Here is a 19,834-nt window from a genome sequence, read left to right on the forward strand (position 1 = left end):
TGGAGACAAACACCGGGACGCTCGTTAGTCTGGATGATGAACGCCGTTTCAGATAAACGAGTGAAATATCTAAATATAAGGAGCAATCTTTGTGCTTTTTAAGTTACGACTCATTTCTCTGCAGGATGAATAAACCAGAAGTATTTTAATGCCTTCTTTAAAATGAAGGATTACAGCTTCCATGTGGAGGAAATGCTTTGCTTTGGTCTCTTTCTAAAGGCTCAGGCTGTGTTCAAAACCGCATACTTCTCCTACTACTCCTACTAACTTTTTGAGTTAGTATGCCAGTTTGAGTGAGCGAGAAGTTCCCGGATTTTCACAAAATAAAATACCCGTTACCTTTTATCATAGGGAAAGCCATCACGATACAATTGGTGCTTTTGTTTTGAAAACAGGAAGTGAACCTACCCCCGTTGTAGCTAGCTTGAAACTGCCGTTTTGACAGGAAATGACGATCGGCGACGTCACGTTACGTTGCATCTTGGGTAGTTTGAGTATGAGTAGTAACCTCATGATGCATACCCAACATTTCGGCGAATCTAGTATGCATCCGGGACCTTCTCGCTTACTCAAACTCGCTTAATAACTCAAAAAGTTAGAATGAGTGGTAGGAGAAGTATGCGGTTTCGAACACAGCCGTTGACTCACCGTGGATCCTCATCTCCAGGTATCCCCTGACCCTGCTGACCAGGTCGGAAGGCGGTCGCTCCTTGCTGCCCTCGGCCGTCATCGTCTCGTGGGCGCGGACCTCCAGCAGCAGCATCTCGTTCAACATCACCTGCCTCAGCTTCGGGGAAAACTCCGTGACGAGCTCCAGGCAGGCTGAGAAAAGCTGCCGGGCGTGGACGAAGTCCTGAGGCAACATGTAAAAAAATCTTCACTTACAAGCTCACGGTTTTGGTTTAAGATTCAGTTTTAACCCTTCTGAGCCCTGGTGGTGTCATCAGACCTTGATGGAAATGCAGTGGAGTCCTTTAGCCATGAGGATGTACACCAGGTCTTTGGTCAGGTTGTCTTTAATGCCGAGGATCACGTTGATGTAGTCTGGAGGAACCTCCCACTGCACACACAGACACGACACGTTAGTTCATTCAGAGCATCTTGCACCGTGAATCGGATGCCTGTTTTTTTTTCCTTGGACCTTGCTGTTGACTCTCCAGAAGGGTCGCTCTGCGATGCCGTGGAGTTCGATCAGGATCTGTCTGACCCTGCGAGGATCCAGAGAAAGGATGAGCTGCTGCTCCAGCTGCCCGATGTTCACGCTGGCCGAAGCTGTGGAGGGAAAAGTCACAATCTGAACAACTTCTGAGCAGGAGGACAGGCCGACCAATTCAATTCAGTTCATTTTTATTTATATAGCGCCAAATACAACAAATGTCATCTCAAGGCACTTGAATAATAAAGTCCAATTCAAGCCAATTGGAATTCAATTCATTGTAATCATAATTATTTAAAAAAAAAAAATAGTCCAATTCATTCATATAGAGCCAATTCAAAAACAGTTTCCTAGCAAAGGAAACCAACAGATTGCACAGAAACTTGGCCTGATAACTGAAGGCTCTGCCTCCCAAACTGGCAGCTGGTTCCACAGAGAGGAGCCTGATAACTGAAGGCTCTGCCTCCCAAACTGGCAGCTGGTTCCACAGAGAGGAGCCTGATAACTGAAGGCTCTGCCTCCCAAACTGGCAGCTGGTTCCACAGAGAGGGGCCTGATAACTGAAGGCTCTGCCTCCTAAACTGGCAGCTGGTTCCACAGAGAGGAGCCTGATAACTGAAGGCTCTGCCTCCCAAACTGGCAGCTGGTTCCACAGAGAGGAGCCTGATAACTGAAGGCTCTGCCTCCCAAACTGGCAGCTGGTTCCACAGAGAGGAGCCTGATAACTGAAGGCTCTGCCTCCTAAACTGGCAGCTGGTTCCACAGAGAGGAGCCTGATAACTGAAGGCTCTGCCTCCCAAACTGGCAGCTGGTTCCACAGAGAGGGGCCTGATAAGTGAAGGCTCTGCGGCGCTCTGCGGCGCTCTGCTCCCTACCCGGGATGTCGTAGAAGGACGGCAGCGGTTTGGCGCTGAGGTTGACGGTGGCCGACCTCTTTCTCATCTGCTCCACCAGCACCTTCCTCTCCTCCTCCGTCAGCAGCTCCAGAAACAGTTTATGAGACGACACCACAAACACCAGCGGCAGCTCCTCCAGGCTCCCGCACAGAGTCCTGCACAAAGATTCAGACTTCAGAAGCCCATCGGTTTCACGGTTATCTGCACGGCGGGATGCTGGCGTGACGCGGCGCTCACTTCATGAAATGCGCCATGTGTCTCCTGGACGTCTCGGACGGACAGTCCCTCTCCAGAGAACGTGCGCACACCTTCAGGACAAATAAAAACAAGTCGTTATCTGATCAAAGACCCCCTTTTGTGCTGGATCCTCCCAACAGTATTCGGGGTGATTTGAGCTCGAATACCTCCAAAAGGAAGTCCACCAATCGTTTACTGGGCTTGAGGAGCAGCTGCTGGAAACGCACGCTGAGGATTTCTCCTTCCAGGACGTCTCTGACGGCGTTGCAGACGCAGAGCTTGTGACAAACCTCGTCCAGGCCAGACTCCCTGCGAAGAGGCGGGGCTTATTGAGCAATCATCTTAATAGTGGAAATTAAATGTGATGCCGGTCTGTTTAAAGCAGTCTCACCCTTGTTGTACTTTGTACAAGAACTCCCTGAGAACCGACCGTCGGAAGTAGTTTGGCAAACTGCGGGTGGCGTTGTCTTTGATGAAGGCTTCGATGACGGCCTGGAAGGTGACATTATTAGTTAGTTTTACAGTAAAAAAAAAAGAAGAGAAACTCATGATTTATTTCTTTTTCCTGGTGTTTATGGAAGGTAATCTTTAAAGTGTCCTGATCAACAGTTCTCCAGCTTTCTGAAGCTGAATTTTCCATCCTCGTACCTGAGCATCTTCAGAGGAATGTGTTTTTTCTTTGTTAAGCCACTTAACTCTGAGCTATGAACCATTGAGGCAGAAAAAAAGGCTGAGAAAAATACTTTTTATTTGGTGTCCAAGTATCCAGACTTTCTTTTAATCTTTTAAAGTGGTCTTGAGCAATAGTTCTTTAGGCTTTCTGAAGATATTTTAAGGTTTTTCTTGGGACATTGGCTGCTTTTTCACTCATTTTTTGTCCAGTCCTTGTACCTGACCATTTTTAGAGGAATGCAATTTATTTTTGTGTTTGTTAAGCCACTTAAAACTAACCTATGAATCACTCAAGCACAAAAGATGGATGAACTATGTGTCTACACATAACAACTCAGCGAAGAAGCCATTTTAAACTGGATCTTTAGGCACTTTGTTCCCAGCAGCCTGTCACAGAGACACATCATTTGTTCCCATTTCTTTAGCTGCATGTGTGAAAAACAGCAAAGATAACACAGTCTGACAGACAGAAAACAGGATTTCTGCAGCAACAAGGTGATTCCCAAAGAGCTGTTAGCTGAAAACTTGGCATATCTCAGCATGGTGTGCAGTGTGTCCTTAAAACATTTGAGGAAATTGGACAAGTGGAGGACAAAAGAAGAAGTGTCAGGCCTAAAGAACTGTCTACAGCAGATGAACAGGATCTGAAAGTGATGTCCTTAAGAAAGAGGAAAAAATCCAGCAAAGACCTGACACAGGAGCTGAGAGATGCATCTGGACCTTCAGCTGATCCATCTGCTGTTGGCCCAAGCCTCATCAGAAATGGGCTCCATGGAAGGGTGGCTGTCAAGAAGCCGTTCTTAAGGAAGGGAAACAGGGAGAAAAGGCTGAGCTGGGCCAAAGGACACAAGAAGTGGGCTGAAAATCAGTGGCAGCAGGTCTGATGGAGGGATGAATCCTCCCCAGAGCCCGGAGCTCAACATTACTGAAGCAGGGTGGGATCATGTTGGCAGAGAACGGAACAAAAGGCAGCCCACATCCAAAGAAGAGCTTTGGGATGTCCTTCAAGAAGCCTGGAGAACTATTCCTGAAGACTCCTTAAAGAAAGGACGGAACGCTCGTCTGAGAGGGTTCAGGCTGAGTTGGAGGACAAAGGAGCTCAGAGCAGATATTCACTTTAAAGCTGCTCAGAATTGAACTAACTCTGGTTCTGACTCAGACTCTGGGTTTATGTTCATGTTGGAACATGTTTCAGTGAATCTCTGCAACTACTTCCTGTTTTCCTGTGAATATACAGAGAAATGAGGGTTGGGTGACTTGAGGCCCCTCTCATTCACCCCACTGTTTGGATCCCATTACTGTTCATTCATGAAGGAACATCTAACTTGTTTTTTTTGTACAGCGACCTGGTAGTTGTGAGCTCGGATGAGGCTGTTGATGTGGTCGTAATGTGTCGTCTGCGGGTCGGAGGGGTCGCAGTCTCCGGTCAGAGCCCTGCAGGCGTTCCAGTAGCCGGCCAGACGCTTCTCATCCAGGTGAACGTGCACAGTCACGTCCAGCTAAGAGACAGAAAACAATGAAAACGTCCGTCACTGAAACTCCACACGAGCCCGTTTCACACGAGAGAAGCAAACGTTGCGCTGCAGCACCTTCTTTAAGAGTTCCTTCGTCTGTCTGAAGTGATCTCGAGCTTTCTCGTAGCTCGGCTGGTCCGTGCAGCCTTGCTGGAAGAAAATACCTCCTAAATCATAATGAACCTGCAACACAAATCACAAGTTCAGGGCAAAAAAAAACAACATGAGCCAAGTTCAATGCCAAATATAGCTGCAAGCAGCGATGGGGGGGCCTAGCAGCATGGCACAATAGGCAAGGCTATGGCTGCTCAGGAAGGCGTCATGAGTCCATGCACCGAGTTTGGCATCGATACATCAATGCATCGCAGGGATGTATTGATGTGTAACGCGTGTTAAACGTCCTGTTTGCGCGTCGGTGTACAGTTTGATTGGCTGCTACGGGCAAACGGAAGCGAAATAAAAAAATCCACATGATAACTTTTGTATGGCTTGGTCTGAAGATGCACGAAAAAGTCTCTCGCTGCCATGGTCCCACGTCCACAGGAAGGCGGCCATTTTGGATGGAAAGTGAGTTTTCGTGCCATTTTGACCGATTCCACGCCTTGCATATGATCAAACTCGTCCTACAGATTTAATGCTACAAGCTTCAAACTTGGCCAGGTTACTCTTAAGACATGGGGAAAAAAAAAAAAAAAAAAAAAAAAAAATCATTGAAAAACTTTTCCAAACCTCAAAGGGCGTGGCCAGGCGGTGAAAATCGTGTGATGGCGTTTGTGGTTTGAAAGCCTTATCATCATCTTATTGCACAGCTTCGCTGTTAGGCCCCCAATGACAGATGCCAGAGGGACAGCGTCGTAGCTTCATAGCGCAATAGCTTCATAGTTTCATAGCGTCATAGCTTCACAGTTTCATAGCGTCATAGCGCAATAGCTTCATAGTTTCATTGCGTCATAGCTTCACAGCTTCATTGCTTCACAGCCTCATAGCTTCATAACTTCATAGTGTCATAGCGCCCGCCCACCTGGCAGTGCAGCTCGTTGGTGCCGATGCGAAGCCCCGCAGTGGAGGACTCGGTTTCTCCGTTGGCTGCGGCATCGGCCGCCAGCAGGTCCAGGGTCCTCAGGGTGTGAACGTAGAAGTCCTTCTTCAGCCGCAGAGCTCCTTCCAGCACGCTGATGGAGTCGGTCGCCTGCTCCTTCAGCTGCACAGAAAACTTTTGCTTTTAGTCAAAGTCACATTTACTCAGATCGTCCAGTATTTCTGAGTGTGTGAAGGTCTATTCAAGGACGTCCACCCACCACAGTGAGGATGTTTTCAGTCATTTCTTTCTCCTGCTGCACAATGTTCAACCTCAACAAGAAAAAACAGAAGCAGAAGTTCAGTGTTTTCAGATCAAAGCCGACTCGCTGTCTTGCTCGTTGGTACAAAGATTTCAGGAGAACACGAGTGGGTTTATTACATGTTCATCTGGTGAGGTCCTGGTTTGGTCTGCTTCTCAGGAAAGCTGCTGAGGACGATGGTTCGGATCGCCCTTCAACAGACAAAGGTCCCCTTTAAATTCGTCTTTTTGTTATAAAGTGCACGACAAAGTAGTGACATTTAGAAGCTTTTTAAACATTTCACTGCTCAAAACATCAGGAGATTATTTCCTTCTTCATTCATAGTTCTTCTTTATCGTTCATCTGATTTACTCCGAGTGCATTTTCTCACCAGCGGTTGTAGATGATGACCGCCATGGCGGTGGTGGGCGGCAGGGTGGAGAGGTCCAGGTCCACGTGTTTCACCCCCGGCGGCACTTTGCTCACACACAGGAGCTCGTTCAGCAACATGTTTAAGACTGGAATGGTCAAACTGGCAGAGAGGAAGCAGGTCAGGTGATCAGAATATATGTGATTTAACCCTAATCCCTGATAGGGGACATTTTTCTCCACTTGGGGTGTACTTTCTCCTCTAATTTCACACTGGAAATGGTGATACTCATCATATTTGGTCCAGTTATGCATTTTTTACTATTTTTTTGAATTTCAAACACACATCATGTACAATGCAATTTTTCATTGTGTAGAAAAAAAAAAACTCCTTAATTTCTGAAAAGGGATATTTTTGTCCCCTTTTAAAACGACCTAAAAACATCATACATTAATATTTTTTTCCACTTTGTTTTCATAAATATTTTATCCCACTTCAGTTCTGATCATAACTACCAAGTTTTCAATTATTTAAAAAAAAAAAAAAAAAAAATAACCCTTTAGATGCCAATTTGAACTTTTTAGCCCAAATTTTAAGCCTTTAGGTGCCAGTATTTACAAAATATGGAATGCAAAGTGGAATTATTGAGTAGGGATAATTATGGTCTGGGATATGTCAATGATTAGCAACAACACTGATTGAAAGGGAGCTTCAGACGCTGTGTTAAAATTTATCCGAATGAGGAGGTTTTTTTTTTTTTTTTTTAAGTTATGATGAGAACTTAAGTGGAATAAAAGATCTATGAAAAAAAAAAAAAAACATGATGTTTTTAAGTTGTTTTAAAAGGTGACAAAAATGTCCCCTTTCAGAAATTAAGTTGTTTTAAAGTGCAGACCGAGGACAGTTTAAATGTTTTTCAGCTGCTGAAACAGACGGAAACATTTTGCTGCTTCAGCTGAAAACAAAGAAAGGAAGAATTTAAAGGAAAATTTGCACAAAGAAGACAGTTTTTAAACTTTAGCACCTTTTTTAAGAACATTTGTCACAAAGTGCTTCACATAAATTGACATAAAAGATCATAATAAAAGCACAACATCAGAGAAGGATGAAGCGTACCACACAATACAGTTTACAGCGATGTGTTTTAAGAAGCTTTTTTAAAATCTTCACATTGCTCACAGAGCTCAGAGGAGGAGCTCAGAGAACCTGACCGAGAGCCAATGAAAGGAAACCAGAACTGGTGGAATATGAGACCGAATGTCTCCCTCAGCTGATAAAAACATGAAGGAAACACGCTGTTAACGAGCCAATTCTGGCTCATAGAAACACAGAGATTACATAAAGTCTGAATAAGGCAGAAAACGTGACAGATTAGCCGTTAGCTCGCCTGCTACACCCAACATGGCAGCTGTTATTGACTGCTTTCTAAGACTGTGTTTGAAACTGCCTACTTCTCCTACTACTCCCACTACTCATACTAACTTGAACTTTTTTTGAGTTCCCGGATGCATACTAGATTCTCCAAAATGTTGGGTATGCATCATGAGGTTACTACTCATACTCAAACTACCCAAGATGCAACGTAACGTGACGTCGCCGATCTTCATTTCCTGTCAAAACGGCAGTTTCAAGCTAGCTACAACTAGGGTAGGTTCACATCCTGTTTTCAAAACAAAAGCACCAATAGTATCGTAATGGCTTTCCCTATGATAAAAGGCAACGGGTATTTTATTTTGTGAAAATAACCGGAAGAGCGTTGCTCACTGCGGCTAGCTTTAGTAGCGCCGAATTCGTGGGAACAAAATTGTAAATAGCCGGTATTTTGTCAGGTTTTCAACACGTTGGGGATCTAAACGACTACTTTCTCGCCTGAAAATATTTCAAATGTTGCTAAAGTTTACAGAGTTTAGAGCTTAAGCGAAATCAGCTTCAGGCCGGCTGATTTCGGCTCGGGCAGGAGCGAAATGCATTGTGGGTAAACGCTCTGCATACTGTCTGATCGAATGAGTATGCAGTATGGAAGTATGTAGTATGTAGTAGGCGGTTTCGAACACAGTCTAAGTGTTTGGCTTCCGCTCACCCCTTCTCCAGTAGATCCAGATCCCACTTCATGTGCGCGGCCACCTTCAGCGCCAGCAGCTTCAGGGTGCGGTTCCTGCGGTTGTCGGCCGGCGGCTGCACCTGATTCTGCTCGTTCACCGACGGCTTGGACGCCTGCTCCAGGAACTGGATGATCAGCGGCACCGGCGTCGGATCTGTGGGAACACGCCCACTCTTTAAAGGCCAGCACCCAAACAGACATGCGTGTGGTTGAAGTCACGAACCCTCTGCAGCTCGTTGTAGAAGACTGACCAGAATTACATTTCTGCAGGTGGTTCTCCAGCAGGCTGCCGTCCAGGAGGAACTCGAACCAGGACACCTGAAGAGGCGTGGTGGGCCGACCGCTGGTCACAGCCGCCACCCGGTCTGCCGCCTCAGCACTCATCCTCCCCTGAAGGGCAGCGACAAAGACGGGAAAATAAGCCGCCACTTAACAACCGTGAGGGAGTCTAAACGCAGGTCCTGAGTCACAGAGTTCTGAATTCATGATTCAAATAAAACACCTTTGATTGGTTTTCTTCAGTTTGACAAATTATTGCGTTAAGTTATACTTTTATACAACAGAGTTATATTTCAGGGATATTACAAACTCACTACAGAAGGTTTTCTAAATAAACTGTGGGCTGTGGGACAGTCTCATAGTTTGATTTTACCGTTTAAAATGTCATAAAAACACCTTTTTTGACCAGTTATTGAAACTCATATCAGATCCATAAATCACATTCAAAAAATAAAACATGATGTACTGGAATGTAAATATAAACAACCCACCTGGAAACACGTAAACAAGGTGCTTTTAAGGCTTTTCCAGGACTTTTTAAAGATGCAGTAATGCATGTTAGAGTAAGTTATGATTCTATTTATCTTAAAAGCTTAAAAACAAACAGCACTGTCATTATATTCATCGTGTGGATCACAGTCTCAAGTGTCAGGGTACTTTATAATAAACATTTTTACCTGTTTATCAAAGTGTATTCTGGTTCTTTACTGTTCAGACACCATGTTAGCACACGTATAGCCTAACTTTGCATATGAATTTGAAAGTACCCACGAAATTTAAGCTTTTACAAACAAATTATAAGACATTTCATGCAGCAGCTACAGATTGCACATTATTTTCAATAGTTTGCAAATCCTTAACGCTTGATTCTGTATTAACTTGAACAATGTGGAGATATTTATTTTGATGAGAGGGATCGTTCACTGCTGTATTGCTACTTTTTTCTGCAAAAAAAAAAAAAAAAAAAAAAAAAAATCTCCTTAAAATACATTTAGGTGATTAAAACACGCTTGCATGTTAAAAAATGTTTCTAAACAAAAACATCTTAAATAAATACTAGTTATTTGACGCTAAGTTTAAATGTTTTTAATGTCAAAGCTATTAGTAGCTGCTGAGTTGATCGGGGAGATTGCATTTTATTTTCCTGACATACCGACTGGGCGGTGATTTCAACATTCTCCATCAGAACTGTGTGAATATACACGACCCACCGAGGTTTGAGCCACTCTGGGGTATAAATCAAACGTACCCTCTCCACCCATTCTCTGTTGTGCTTAGAGGCGGTAATGTTTCGGCTAATATTAAGGCTAACGAGCTAAAGTTTTCCACCTCGCCCGTTCACACAGTGATAAACTGTCTTACCTGAATACACCCGAATCAACACTCAGAGGATAAAAGGAATAAATGTGCGTTAAAAAACTCAAAATAAGGTGCTGGAGCCGCTACACGGACTGATTCTCACATAATTAATTCTGCGCCTCGCCATATCTCGTCCGTACTTCCGGTTCCGGTTCCGCTGCGTCACACACAAACTGCGCTTCAATTGCGCATATTTATGACGTTCAAACCTTAATTACGATCCGAGTAATCAGATTTCAGGCTCGGAGTTTTACCATTCACGACTCGATGTCTCGCCTCTAAATCAACAACGCTTTTCCCAACCCAAAATAATTGATTTCTATTTTAAATTACTTAACATTTGCTTTATTATTGCTTTCTTTTTATTTGTGTCCACATAATCCAGTTACTTTTTTACTCTTTGCTCTCGTGGGCAGCTGCTACAGCAGCTCTGGGACTCATATTCTGTCTTTCTGAGACAAAATACAGATTTTTTTAAATAATTTTTCTGAACTGAAACTCACCTTGAGTAAAAACAAACAACAACAGTGGTGGACATCCCCAAAAGAAAATATGTCTTCCTCATTAAATGCTTTTCTGGGAGTATCTGGGATATTACATCACATCTGGGATGGAAAAACACACGGAAACAGCTGGTGTGTCAAATCATTTTAATCTTTTCAGGTCAGGTTCACAAAGTTGATTCAATTCCCCCGAATGTGCATAAAACCTTCTTCAAAACAGACAGAAATCCCCTCGAGAGAGGTTTTGTTTGTACTTTTACAGTCTCTATGCACTTTCTTTTAATTAAAATCTTCTAAATGAGGAAAGAAAATGGAAAAGAAATGTAAACCTGGCCAGAGATTTCACGTTACACCGGCGTATAACAGAAAACACGACCCGAGATCTCACCCATGATAATTGATTTTATCTACTTACTCACGCTCGAGCATTCCAGATGTAACAATTAATCTTTATTTTTACATCACTGTAAGCAACTCTTTGTGTTATAAAAAGCCTCTAATGGTAAGAAAATGTTAACATTTTATATGAAATACTAAATGTGAGGACTTCAAATGGAGAAAATCTTCTCTGGAAAGAATAACGCTCAAGTCCCGATTCTACATTTCAGCATTAGTATTGAGCTCCACAAAGAAAACTTCTGGTTTTACATGAATGGAAGAAACTGCTCCAAACATATTTTAAAAAATAACATATTTATGAAATTCTAAATGAAAGATTAAATGTGATGATGGAGCGAGTATAAAAGCTTCTTTGAGATGTTTTCACGCGACTGTGGTGTGTGTGGCGGCTTCGTGTTGTTTCCCAGCTGAGTCCCAAACAACTTGGAAAGAGTCCAAAACTGAAGCCTCAGAACTCAGAACAGGAAACCACAGAGGAGGGAATCCTCCTCCGTGTACACGCTGTCGGGTTTAATCCTAAACAACGACGTCTCTCCTCCTCTGAGTGGATAATCTCGTCACCTTTACCTGTATATCTGTAGTACTCTGAGACTGGTGGCTGTTACAATAACAGTTTAATGAGTCAAACGAGCCAAAAGCGCCGAATTAAACGGGTTTGGCGCTGTGTTGAAGTCGCAGTTCACTCACAAACTAATCCACGTGTCGAGCATAAACACAGATTCAACTGTAGAGCCTCTTCCCAAACAGTAGGTGTCGCTATAGGAGCCAAATCATTCAAACTTTAACTGCAAAGTTTCAACTTCTCCGTTTAACCTGAAGCAGGTTTTGATGTTTTTGTAACATCTGCAGTAATCTTGTATCTTTGGAAGGAGACACGAGACACTGTCCCCGCCTCCAGAGTCGAATGTGCGTCGGATTAGTGCGTCAAAGCTTTTCTACTCGCCGACACTGACGTGCGTGCGCCTGGAGGTCACTTAAAGTGATAGTTCGCCGCTTTTGACATGAAGCTGTATGACATCCCATATTAGCAACATAATTTATGAACATGTTCTTACCCCCTGCTGCGTCCTGTGAGCCGAGTTCCAGCCTCGTTTTGGTGTTGATGAAGGTAGTCCGGCTAGTTGGCTGGAGTTTAAAAAATAAAGCGTTTTGCTTCTCAAATCATTATGTGTTCAAAAAAGTAATACATTTGCATCACAAAATGCAGCTTCGTTAAAACGAGGCTGGAACTCGGCTCACAGGACGCAGCAGGGGGTAAGAACATGTTCACAAATGATGTTGCTGATATGGGATGTCATACAGCTTCATGTGAAAAGAGGCAAATTATCCCTTTAAGACTCTGCAGTGATCCAAGAAGACTTGAATCTGTGTAAATTATTAACATCTGTTGAAACATTTCACGGAAACAAAGCAGAAACAGAGCTGAGATGTTTCAGCCCGACCGACACCGCTGCTAACGTGGCCACAAATCTCAAGATGAAGAATATAAATAAACACAGATGTCTCCCCTCATTAAACTCACCTCAGTAACAGTAACGGGTGGTTTATAAAACTGCAGTCCAGTGATTAATGTGGCGTGTTTAAACTCAGCTGCACCCTGCAGGTGTGAACGTAAAGATTCAGAACGTCTGACAGCACTCGGGCGTCTGCGAACGTGGCGGAAACACGAGGAAGGGCGGAGCCTCAGCAGGGGGGCGGAGGCCGCCGTCAGTACTGAAAGGAGATGACGGAGTTCACTTTGTAGACGTGAAACGAGCGGTTCCAGAAGACGCGGGTGAAGTAGTTTGTGTAGGGCGAGTAGTTCATCTTAATCTCGTGGCAAAACCGTCCGTGCTTGGAGAAGGAGTACATCTCTCCTCTGTCGTAGACGACCTGAAGGGGACAGAACATTCAGGCTCTGACGGACTGGTGTCATCTTAAAGGGATAGTTCGCCTCTTTTGACAGGAAGCTGTATGACATCCCATATCAGCAACATCATTTATGAACATTTTCTTACCCCCTGCTGCGTCCTGTGAGCAGAGTTCCAGCCTCGTTTTGGTGTTGATGAAGGTAGTCCGGTTAGTTGGCTGGGGCTTAAAAAATAAAGCGTTTTGCTTCTCAGAACAATATGCGTTCAAAAGAGTAATACATTTGCATCACAAAATCGTTCTCCAGGAAAAAGTCAGACCTCACAATCGCTTGGCCCTATTTTCTCTCCCTTCGTATCATTGCCTGCTGCCGACAGCCGCGCCTGTTACGGTGTTTGCTGCACGGTCTGCACGGTCTACACAGCAGGCAGTGATTCGAAGGGAGAGAAAATAGGGCCAAGCGATTGTGAGGTCTGACTTTTTCCTGGAGAACAATTTTGTGATGCAAATGTATTACTCTTTTGAACGCATATTGTTTTGAGAAGCAAAACGCTTTATTTTTGCGACCCCGGCCAACTAGCCGGACTACCTTCGTCAACGCCAAAACGAGGCTGGAACTCGGCTCACAGGACGCAGCAGGGGGTAAGAAAATGTTCATAAATGATGTTGCTAATATGGGATGTCATACAGTTTCATGTCAAAAGAGGCGAACTATCCCTTTAAAAAACTACGTGTGCTCCGAACAGGATGCGAACGCCACAGCTCGTATCTGGATGTGCGGAAACTCACGTGTCCGTTGGAGATGTCGAGCAGGTCTTTGACCCTGCAACCCTTCTGAAACGTGAGCTCGTTGCAGATCGACTCCTCAATTATCACATAGTTCGTCTTCTGAGCCGTCAGGAGTTTGTAGACGTCCTCCGCGGATCTCATCGCGTACACCTGGTACGTCTACAAGTACGGGGAATAATTGCATATTAAGGTCATGATATATTTAGGGCTGGGCAACAATTAAAATGTTTAATCTAATTATTCACATGATTTCCCTGATTAATCACGATTAATCGCGTTTGTACGCAAAATCCAAAAATGAATCCAAAAGTAGTGTATAGCTTTTAGCATTTAGTTTTATTTTAAATGTGCTGCCATATGAATGAAAGTGCCATAATATTTGTTGGGCAAACACACTTTTAACATCAGCATCTTTCTGTAGTTTTTATGTAGAAGCCTCGCTCCACTGTCTGTTTCCTTGAATGACTTGCTGCTATCAGGTGTGTGTTTTGCCTTTAAGTGATATTTTAGACTGGAACTACTACGCTGAGAAGACAATTCAACTTGGCTGTAAATGCAGGAGTTTTTTTTAAATTTATTTTGAAATACGTGCTTTTATGTTGAAACAAGTAAAACAGGAAGTAGCGCCGGTTAGCTCCGTGATGTGATGCATAGGAGAAGTGGAAGATTGCCTCTGGGGAATGACTCTGCCGTTGGTTAAGAAGCAGCTAAAGTGGCCAGTATTACTTTGATTATTTATTGGTACCATCCACAATGCTAAGAATGCTGTTTCTTTAATGATTACAACAACTAATGTCGTCTTTTACTTTGTTTACTTGAACATTTAGTTCTACGGTGTTGATGTGGCGTTAACAAACATCTGTGAAAAGAACCGGAGTCTCGCATCCAATCAATGGGCGACATATTGGCAGTGTTTACAGGTGACTTTGGTTCTGTCGACTCCGCCGTCTGGAAGAACTTTAAAATGAAAATGGCCGAGTAAAAGTTCCGTACCCTTCTCCATGTTTGGTGGATCCGCCGATTACTTTCTTTTCCGGTTCCACAGCAGACAGCAACAGACTTTTACAAAATAAAAGCCTGTGAGCAACAGACTTTTACAAAATAAAAGCCTGCGAGCAACAGACTTTTACAAAATAAAAGCCTGTGAGCAACAGACTTTTACAAAGTAAAACCTGCGTTAAAGCGCAATAAAATATTTGTCAGCGTTAAATAATTAATAACATAACACGATAATAACGAGTTAACTCGCCCAGCCCAAGATATATTCAGTACAAATCCTGCTTCATACATCAAGACCGCAGAAAACTGTCTAATTGTTAAAAAAAAAAAAGAGGCATAAAATGTAATTTTTAAGCCTTTTTTCTGTGAAATCTTTCATCTCACTCACATCTTCGGTCCTCTTCAGCAGGTCGATGTCCGTGTAAAGCGGTAAACTAGTAACGGCAGAACCAGAACACAACTTTATCGTTCCCAACAGCTGAGGGCTGCCTGCAAACACAGCCGCCACTGGAGCCTGTGACCTGGAGGGGAAGAAAAAAAACGTTTAATTCCACAGTAATGCACTTAATAAGTCAGAATCATTATAAATAGAGAAAAACCAGGTGAGCCACCTGATCCAGCTGATCAGCTCAAAGGCGTCCGGGTCGTAGAACTCCTGCAGATCCGCCAGCTCTGCCAGGACTCGAGGGTAGTACTGAAACACAGGAACCAACTTTTCAAACTGGTCTCAGGTTTCCTTGATTAAAATCAGTCCCTCTTGGTCTGAATCCTGCCTCACGCTGCGTTTCATAAAGCAGAAACAGCCACATCCCATCAGCTCTCCACAGAGGCGCCCCAAGGCTCAGTGACGGAGCCCCTCATTTTTCCATTGAACAGTTTACCCACTCTCACGGCTTTTCTTATCACCGCACCGTCAGTGAAGTATAAAGTTCTCAAAGGTGGCTCAAACACACCCTCCTGTCCTCATATTTATCCACGTGAATCACAGTAAGTAAGACTGCATGAAAATAATCAGCTGCAAGGAATTCTGGGAGAGAATGTCTCGTAAAAGATGGTTCTGTGTATTATCTGCTAAAGGAGATAATAAAAAACATCATTAAAGCTTTTCCCCCCTTTGGCACCCAAGTGGAGGCAGACATCTCGGGGTGGATGTCGCTGCACCACCTCAAGCTCAACCTGGACCAGACTGAGCTGGTGTTTATCTTTGGCCGCAGGCTGGAAACCCATCTCTTCAGGAAACACTACCCTTTACACCGGCTGCCTGTCCATCAGAGGATAGACTTTAAAGTTCTGATGCTGCTTTATAAAGCTCTGAATGGTCCAGGACCAGAATGCATCAGTGACCTCCTGACCCAGAATGAACCTTCCAGACCCCTCAGGTCATCTGGATCCGATCTTCCATCAATTCCCAGAGTCAGAACCAGACATGGAGAAGCTGCATTCAGCTTCTATGCTCCACATGTCTGGAACAAACTCCCAGAAAGCCTCAGATCAGCTGAAACACTCAGTGTGTTTAAGTCCAGGTTGAAGACACACCTATTTTCAGCTGCATCTGAATAAAGCTCCAAATCTGAAGCTTGAGTTTCAAAACTTTAATCACATTTTAACTACTGTTTTTATCTATTGTTCTTATTTCTTTCTTTTTTGTTTAAAATTTAAATCATGCTTTTTATTTCTACTGTTTTAATGTATCTGTAAAGCACTTTGAATCACCTTGTAGTTGAATTGTGCTGTACAGATAAACCTCCCTTACCCTGATCTGCCCTCTGAGGACATCACCTGTTTCGTCCCAGCTCCTTACACACTTATTTGTTTCCTAAATTGTCTTTTTTCTCCCATTTATCTAGGTACCTAACTTAGTTATGCACTAGTTATGCTCTTAGCTGTTTGGTTTTGGAAGGAAATGCACTTATCATTTCTTGTGACCTGAAGTTCTTTTGCCTACCGATGTGGAACACACTAATTGTAAGTCGCTTTGGATAAAAGCGTCTGCAAAATGAATATAATGTAATGTAATGTAATGTAAGCTCTTCAAACAGCTCTCATCATGTCTGATGTTCAGACACTCCGAGGTCATTTCTCTCCGTTAGGAACCCTCTTGCAGACTGTTCTTATTTGTGGTTCTACGACTGTGGAACGAGCTACAAAATGCTATCAGAGCAGAGCTAACCCAAACCCAAACCCGTCCGCCTCCACCTTCAACGATCTCACCTCAAACAAACCCAACTCGCTCTTACTTTGTACTTCCTCGCCTGTCCCACTTCTACTTTGCCCTTTAAATAAATTTATCTGCCAACAGAATAAATGTAAATCTCTCCAGAAAAAGGACTAAATGCCTCACCTCTCTCCACAAACTGAAGCCGATGATGGTGGGAACGGCTGTGCTCAGGATCAGAGACTGGAGAGTGAAAGGGGAAATAAGACGACAAAAACACAGCGTCAGGAACGGCAGGAACAATTCCTCATTTGTTGTTACCAACAGGGTGTAAGAGGAGAGTGTTCTCACCAAGACTACCGGGTGGATAAACCTCAGCTTGAGCCATTTAAACACAGTCATCCAGAGGTCTGGAGAGCACACTCCGAAGGCTGTAAACATGCAGACATACGGCGTCCACAAATACTTCATCCTGTGCGACAAAAGAAGACAGAAAACGTTGAGTTGGGCCGAAGAAAAGTCACCAAAGCGTACCCAAGAAGACGCGTGTGACACTGATGAACACACCCGTCGAACAGCAGAGCCAGGCCTCCGAAAAACAAGGTGTGGAAAACATGGTAGATGACCGCAGGCTGCTCTCCTATTCGTCCATCCTCGAGCCTGTGGGTGGTGTTCATTGGCTGACCGCTGGGAAGGAGAGTAAACACTGTTGTTGTCATGACACCAGGCACGATAACCGCTTCCTGCAGCCTCCAACACAAACTTAGCAACGACAAATCCTCAGATTCATCGGCAAACGTCTTCATTTTGTTGGCCGATGAGACTTTTCAACAAGCAGGATTTCAGATTTGTGCTGGAAACAACCATCAGAGACAGCATCCTAAACTCTAAACCAGGGCTGGGCGAGTTAACTCATTATTATTTAACGCTGATAAACATTTTATTGCGCATTAACGCAGGTTTTATATATATATATTTTTTTTTAACTTTTTTGGGGGGCTTTTGTGCCTTTAATGGATAGGAAAGTTCAGAGAGACAGGAAGCAGGGGGCAGCGAGAGGGGGAACAACACGCAGCACAGGGCTGTCTGATGCGGGACTCGAACCGGGGCCAGCTCAACCCACTACACCACGGACCACCCCTGTTTTATTATTTATTTTATTATTGTAAAAGTCTGCTGCTCACAGGCTTTTATTTTGTAAAAGTCTGTTGCTGTCTGCTGGGGAACCGGAAAAGAAAGTAATTGGCGGATCCACCAAACATGGAGAACATCACGTGAGTCCGTAGTTGATTGCCAAGTGTGGAGTAACTCGCTCTGGAGTCACAGTTGCCGTTTTTTTTACAAACATAGTCCAGTATTTCTTTCGAAAGTGAAATGAAGTTGTATGCAACAGCAAAGCCTAGCTTACTAACAGGTTGGAATTTTGAAATGTCACGTGACGTGATGTCTCGCGTGAGATAGCCTCCTGTTGATGGAAGAGGCTCTGATTGAGAGCAGGTACTGGCTTGATTAAATTCATTCTGGACTCTATATCCGACCACATGAAGACCTCGCGACACTTCGGTTTGGCTTTAGGGACCCTCTACTCACTACCACGTAAGTGTTATGTTGTTTGGAGCTGTAGAAGAGGTATAAAAATAGCGTTTTGTAGCGGCGATACGATATGCCCCTCTGACTTCCAGGCTAACGACTTTTGGCTAAAAACGGTCAAATCGAAATTCTCAAAACACATCCGAATGACATGATTTTGATGTCAACTCAACGTATGTACTCCCAACATCCCGTAAAATTGATCTAAAGTGCATTTTACTCCGGATTATCCCTTTAAATGCGATTAATCAGGGAAATCATGTGATTAATTAGATTACAAATGTTAATCGTTGCCCAGCCCTACTCTAAACACACATTATTCATGATTTAACAGGCGGCCCCGACACACCTTTAGCATCCTCTGCTCGGTTCTTTTCATAAACGGCCTTGAAAAGCTGCGCAGAACGTGTTATTTATTACAATATTTGGGTGCAGCAATCATCCACCAAACAAAGAGCGGTTGGTTTACTTCCTGCTTTTCACAGCCCACGAATTAAAGTGTCTTTAAACAATTTGTTCATCTTTTACGCGTCACTTTCAGCACGCCGTCTGCTCCGAGCGTCTCACCTGAGTCTCCTGTAGATGGCCTGCAGCGTGGACAGCAGGCAAACAGCGAGCACCAGCAGGTAGAAGGGAAGAACCGAGGCCTGCGTCAGCCGCAGGAATAAGTCCTGACCGGGTGTTTCAAGGCCGTCTTGGCACAAGAGGAAGTTGGTGATGAAGTCGCTGGCAGGGACACAAACGATGCCGTTAAGTGATGTAAAAACACAGAAAAAAGACAGAAAATAGAGTGAAAATAACTCGGATGGCACAGTGACTCACGTTGTTGTGTTGAGCCCAAACTTTACTTCAAGGAACTTCAATATGAAGTCGCTCTCATTGACAGGAGTAAGTTTCTGCCAACAAACAACTTTTACTTAGTAACCAACTACCACTGAATACTGTTAACTAACCACAATGAGCAGAGTGAGGTTACCTTGACCAGGTAGCTGAAGGTGATGCCTGTGGTGAAAACCAGGTGGAAGTGCAGGAAGAGCTTCATCACTCTGGCCACCAGAGGACCCATCTTCATCTTTTGCTGGAACAGACGCACAAAAATAAAAGTTTTCTTGACTCGACGATGAGTATTTGGTCCGTACGGTGGTTCACTAATCTGTCTGTGGAGGTCTGGTGTGGGCGGGTAAGCTAACTCTACCTGGAAGTACCTCGCGAGCACTGAGCCAATCAGGAGGCTGAGCAGAGGCGAGCTGAGCAGGGCGGCGTTCTGAAACTGGAACAGGTAGGCCAGGAACAGGGAGCTGAGGTACACCTTGTGAATGTCGGCCATCTGCACGATGAAGGAAGGTGGGACAGGAGAGAGGCGTCAGCTCCTCCCACCAGCATGCAAACGGCTACTCATCAACAGATTCAGCGTTTAAAGCCGACTAAAGCAAAAAAAAGATGGCGGCTCGAGCATTTTTCTGACTTTACCTGTTGGTTCTGTGATTAAAGGGATAGTTCGCCTCTTTTTTTTTATTATAACTTAATTTTTATTCATTTTTTCACAATGGTAACATGACAAGTCAAATTTCCCTTCATGCACATGTTTTCCCTCTGTTTACAGCTGCACATCATCTTAGCAAAATCAACAGCCATGAAACTTAGTAGT

The 19,834-nt window shown here is 43.9% G+C and overlaps 2 protein-coding genes across 2 annotated transcripts; both read right to left on the minus strand.

Moving 5' to 3' along the window:
- Positions 1-632: 632 nt before the first annotated feature.
- Positions 633-10,047, minus strand: LOC142376429 (integrator complex subunit 8-like; the record flags this gene model as incomplete). Its single annotated transcript, XM_075459948.1, has 16 exons — positions 9,907-10,047; positions 8,517-8,655; positions 8,245-8,419; positions 6,186-6,326; positions 5,935-6,006; positions 5,774-5,825; positions 5,497-5,676; positions 4,551-4,658; positions 4,308-4,460; positions 2,681-2,781; positions 2,457-2,598; positions 2,290-2,360; positions 2,032-2,207; positions 1,142-1,272; positions 950-1,060; positions 633-853 (listed from the first exon to the last, which is right to left on the minus strand). Coding segments are annotated over exons 2-16 (1,967 nt in total), but the record flags the coding sequence as incomplete, so codon positions are not given.
- Positions 10,048-10,538: 491 nt separating this feature from the next.
- On the minus strand, positions 10,539-19,513 carry LOC142376428 (putative C-mannosyltransferase DPY19L4). The gene is made up of 11 exons (XM_075459947.1): positions 19,382-19,513; positions 19,163-19,264; positions 19,009-19,082; positions 18,754-18,912; positions 17,164-17,283; positions 16,948-17,068; positions 16,783-16,839; positions 15,053-15,135; positions 14,830-14,962; positions 13,443-13,601; positions 10,539-12,677 (listed from the first exon to the last, which is right to left on the minus strand). Exons 1-11 carry the CDS (start codon positions 19,511-19,513, stop codon positions 12,513-12,515), a joined length of 1,305 nt encoding a protein of 434 aa, XP_075316062.1. The 3' UTR covers positions 10,539-12,512.
- Positions 19,514-19,834: the final 321 nt, after the last annotated feature.

This window comes from Odontesthes bonariensis, unplaced genomic scaffold (assembly GCF_027942865.1).
Source record: "Odontesthes bonariensis isolate fOdoBon6 unplaced genomic scaffold, fOdoBon6.hap1 scaffold_301, whole genome shotgun sequence".
Lineage (NCBI taxonomy): Eukaryota > Metazoa > Chordata > Actinopteri > Atheriniformes > Atherinopsidae > Odontesthes > Odontesthes bonariensis.

Coding starts and splice junctions, on each gene's coding strand:
- LOC142376428 (XM_075459947.1), bottom strand. CDS start 19,513: ATGGCCGACATTCACAAGGTGTACCTCAGCTCCCTGTTCCTGGCCTAC. Junction 19,083..19,162: donor CCTTCAGCTACCTGGTCAAG/GTAACCTCACTC, acceptor GTTTGTTGGCAG/AAACTTACTCCTGTCAATGA. Junction 16,840..16,947: donor TTATCCACCCGGTAGTCTTG/GTGAGAACACTC, acceptor TTCACTCTCCAG/TCTCTGATCCTGAGCACAGC.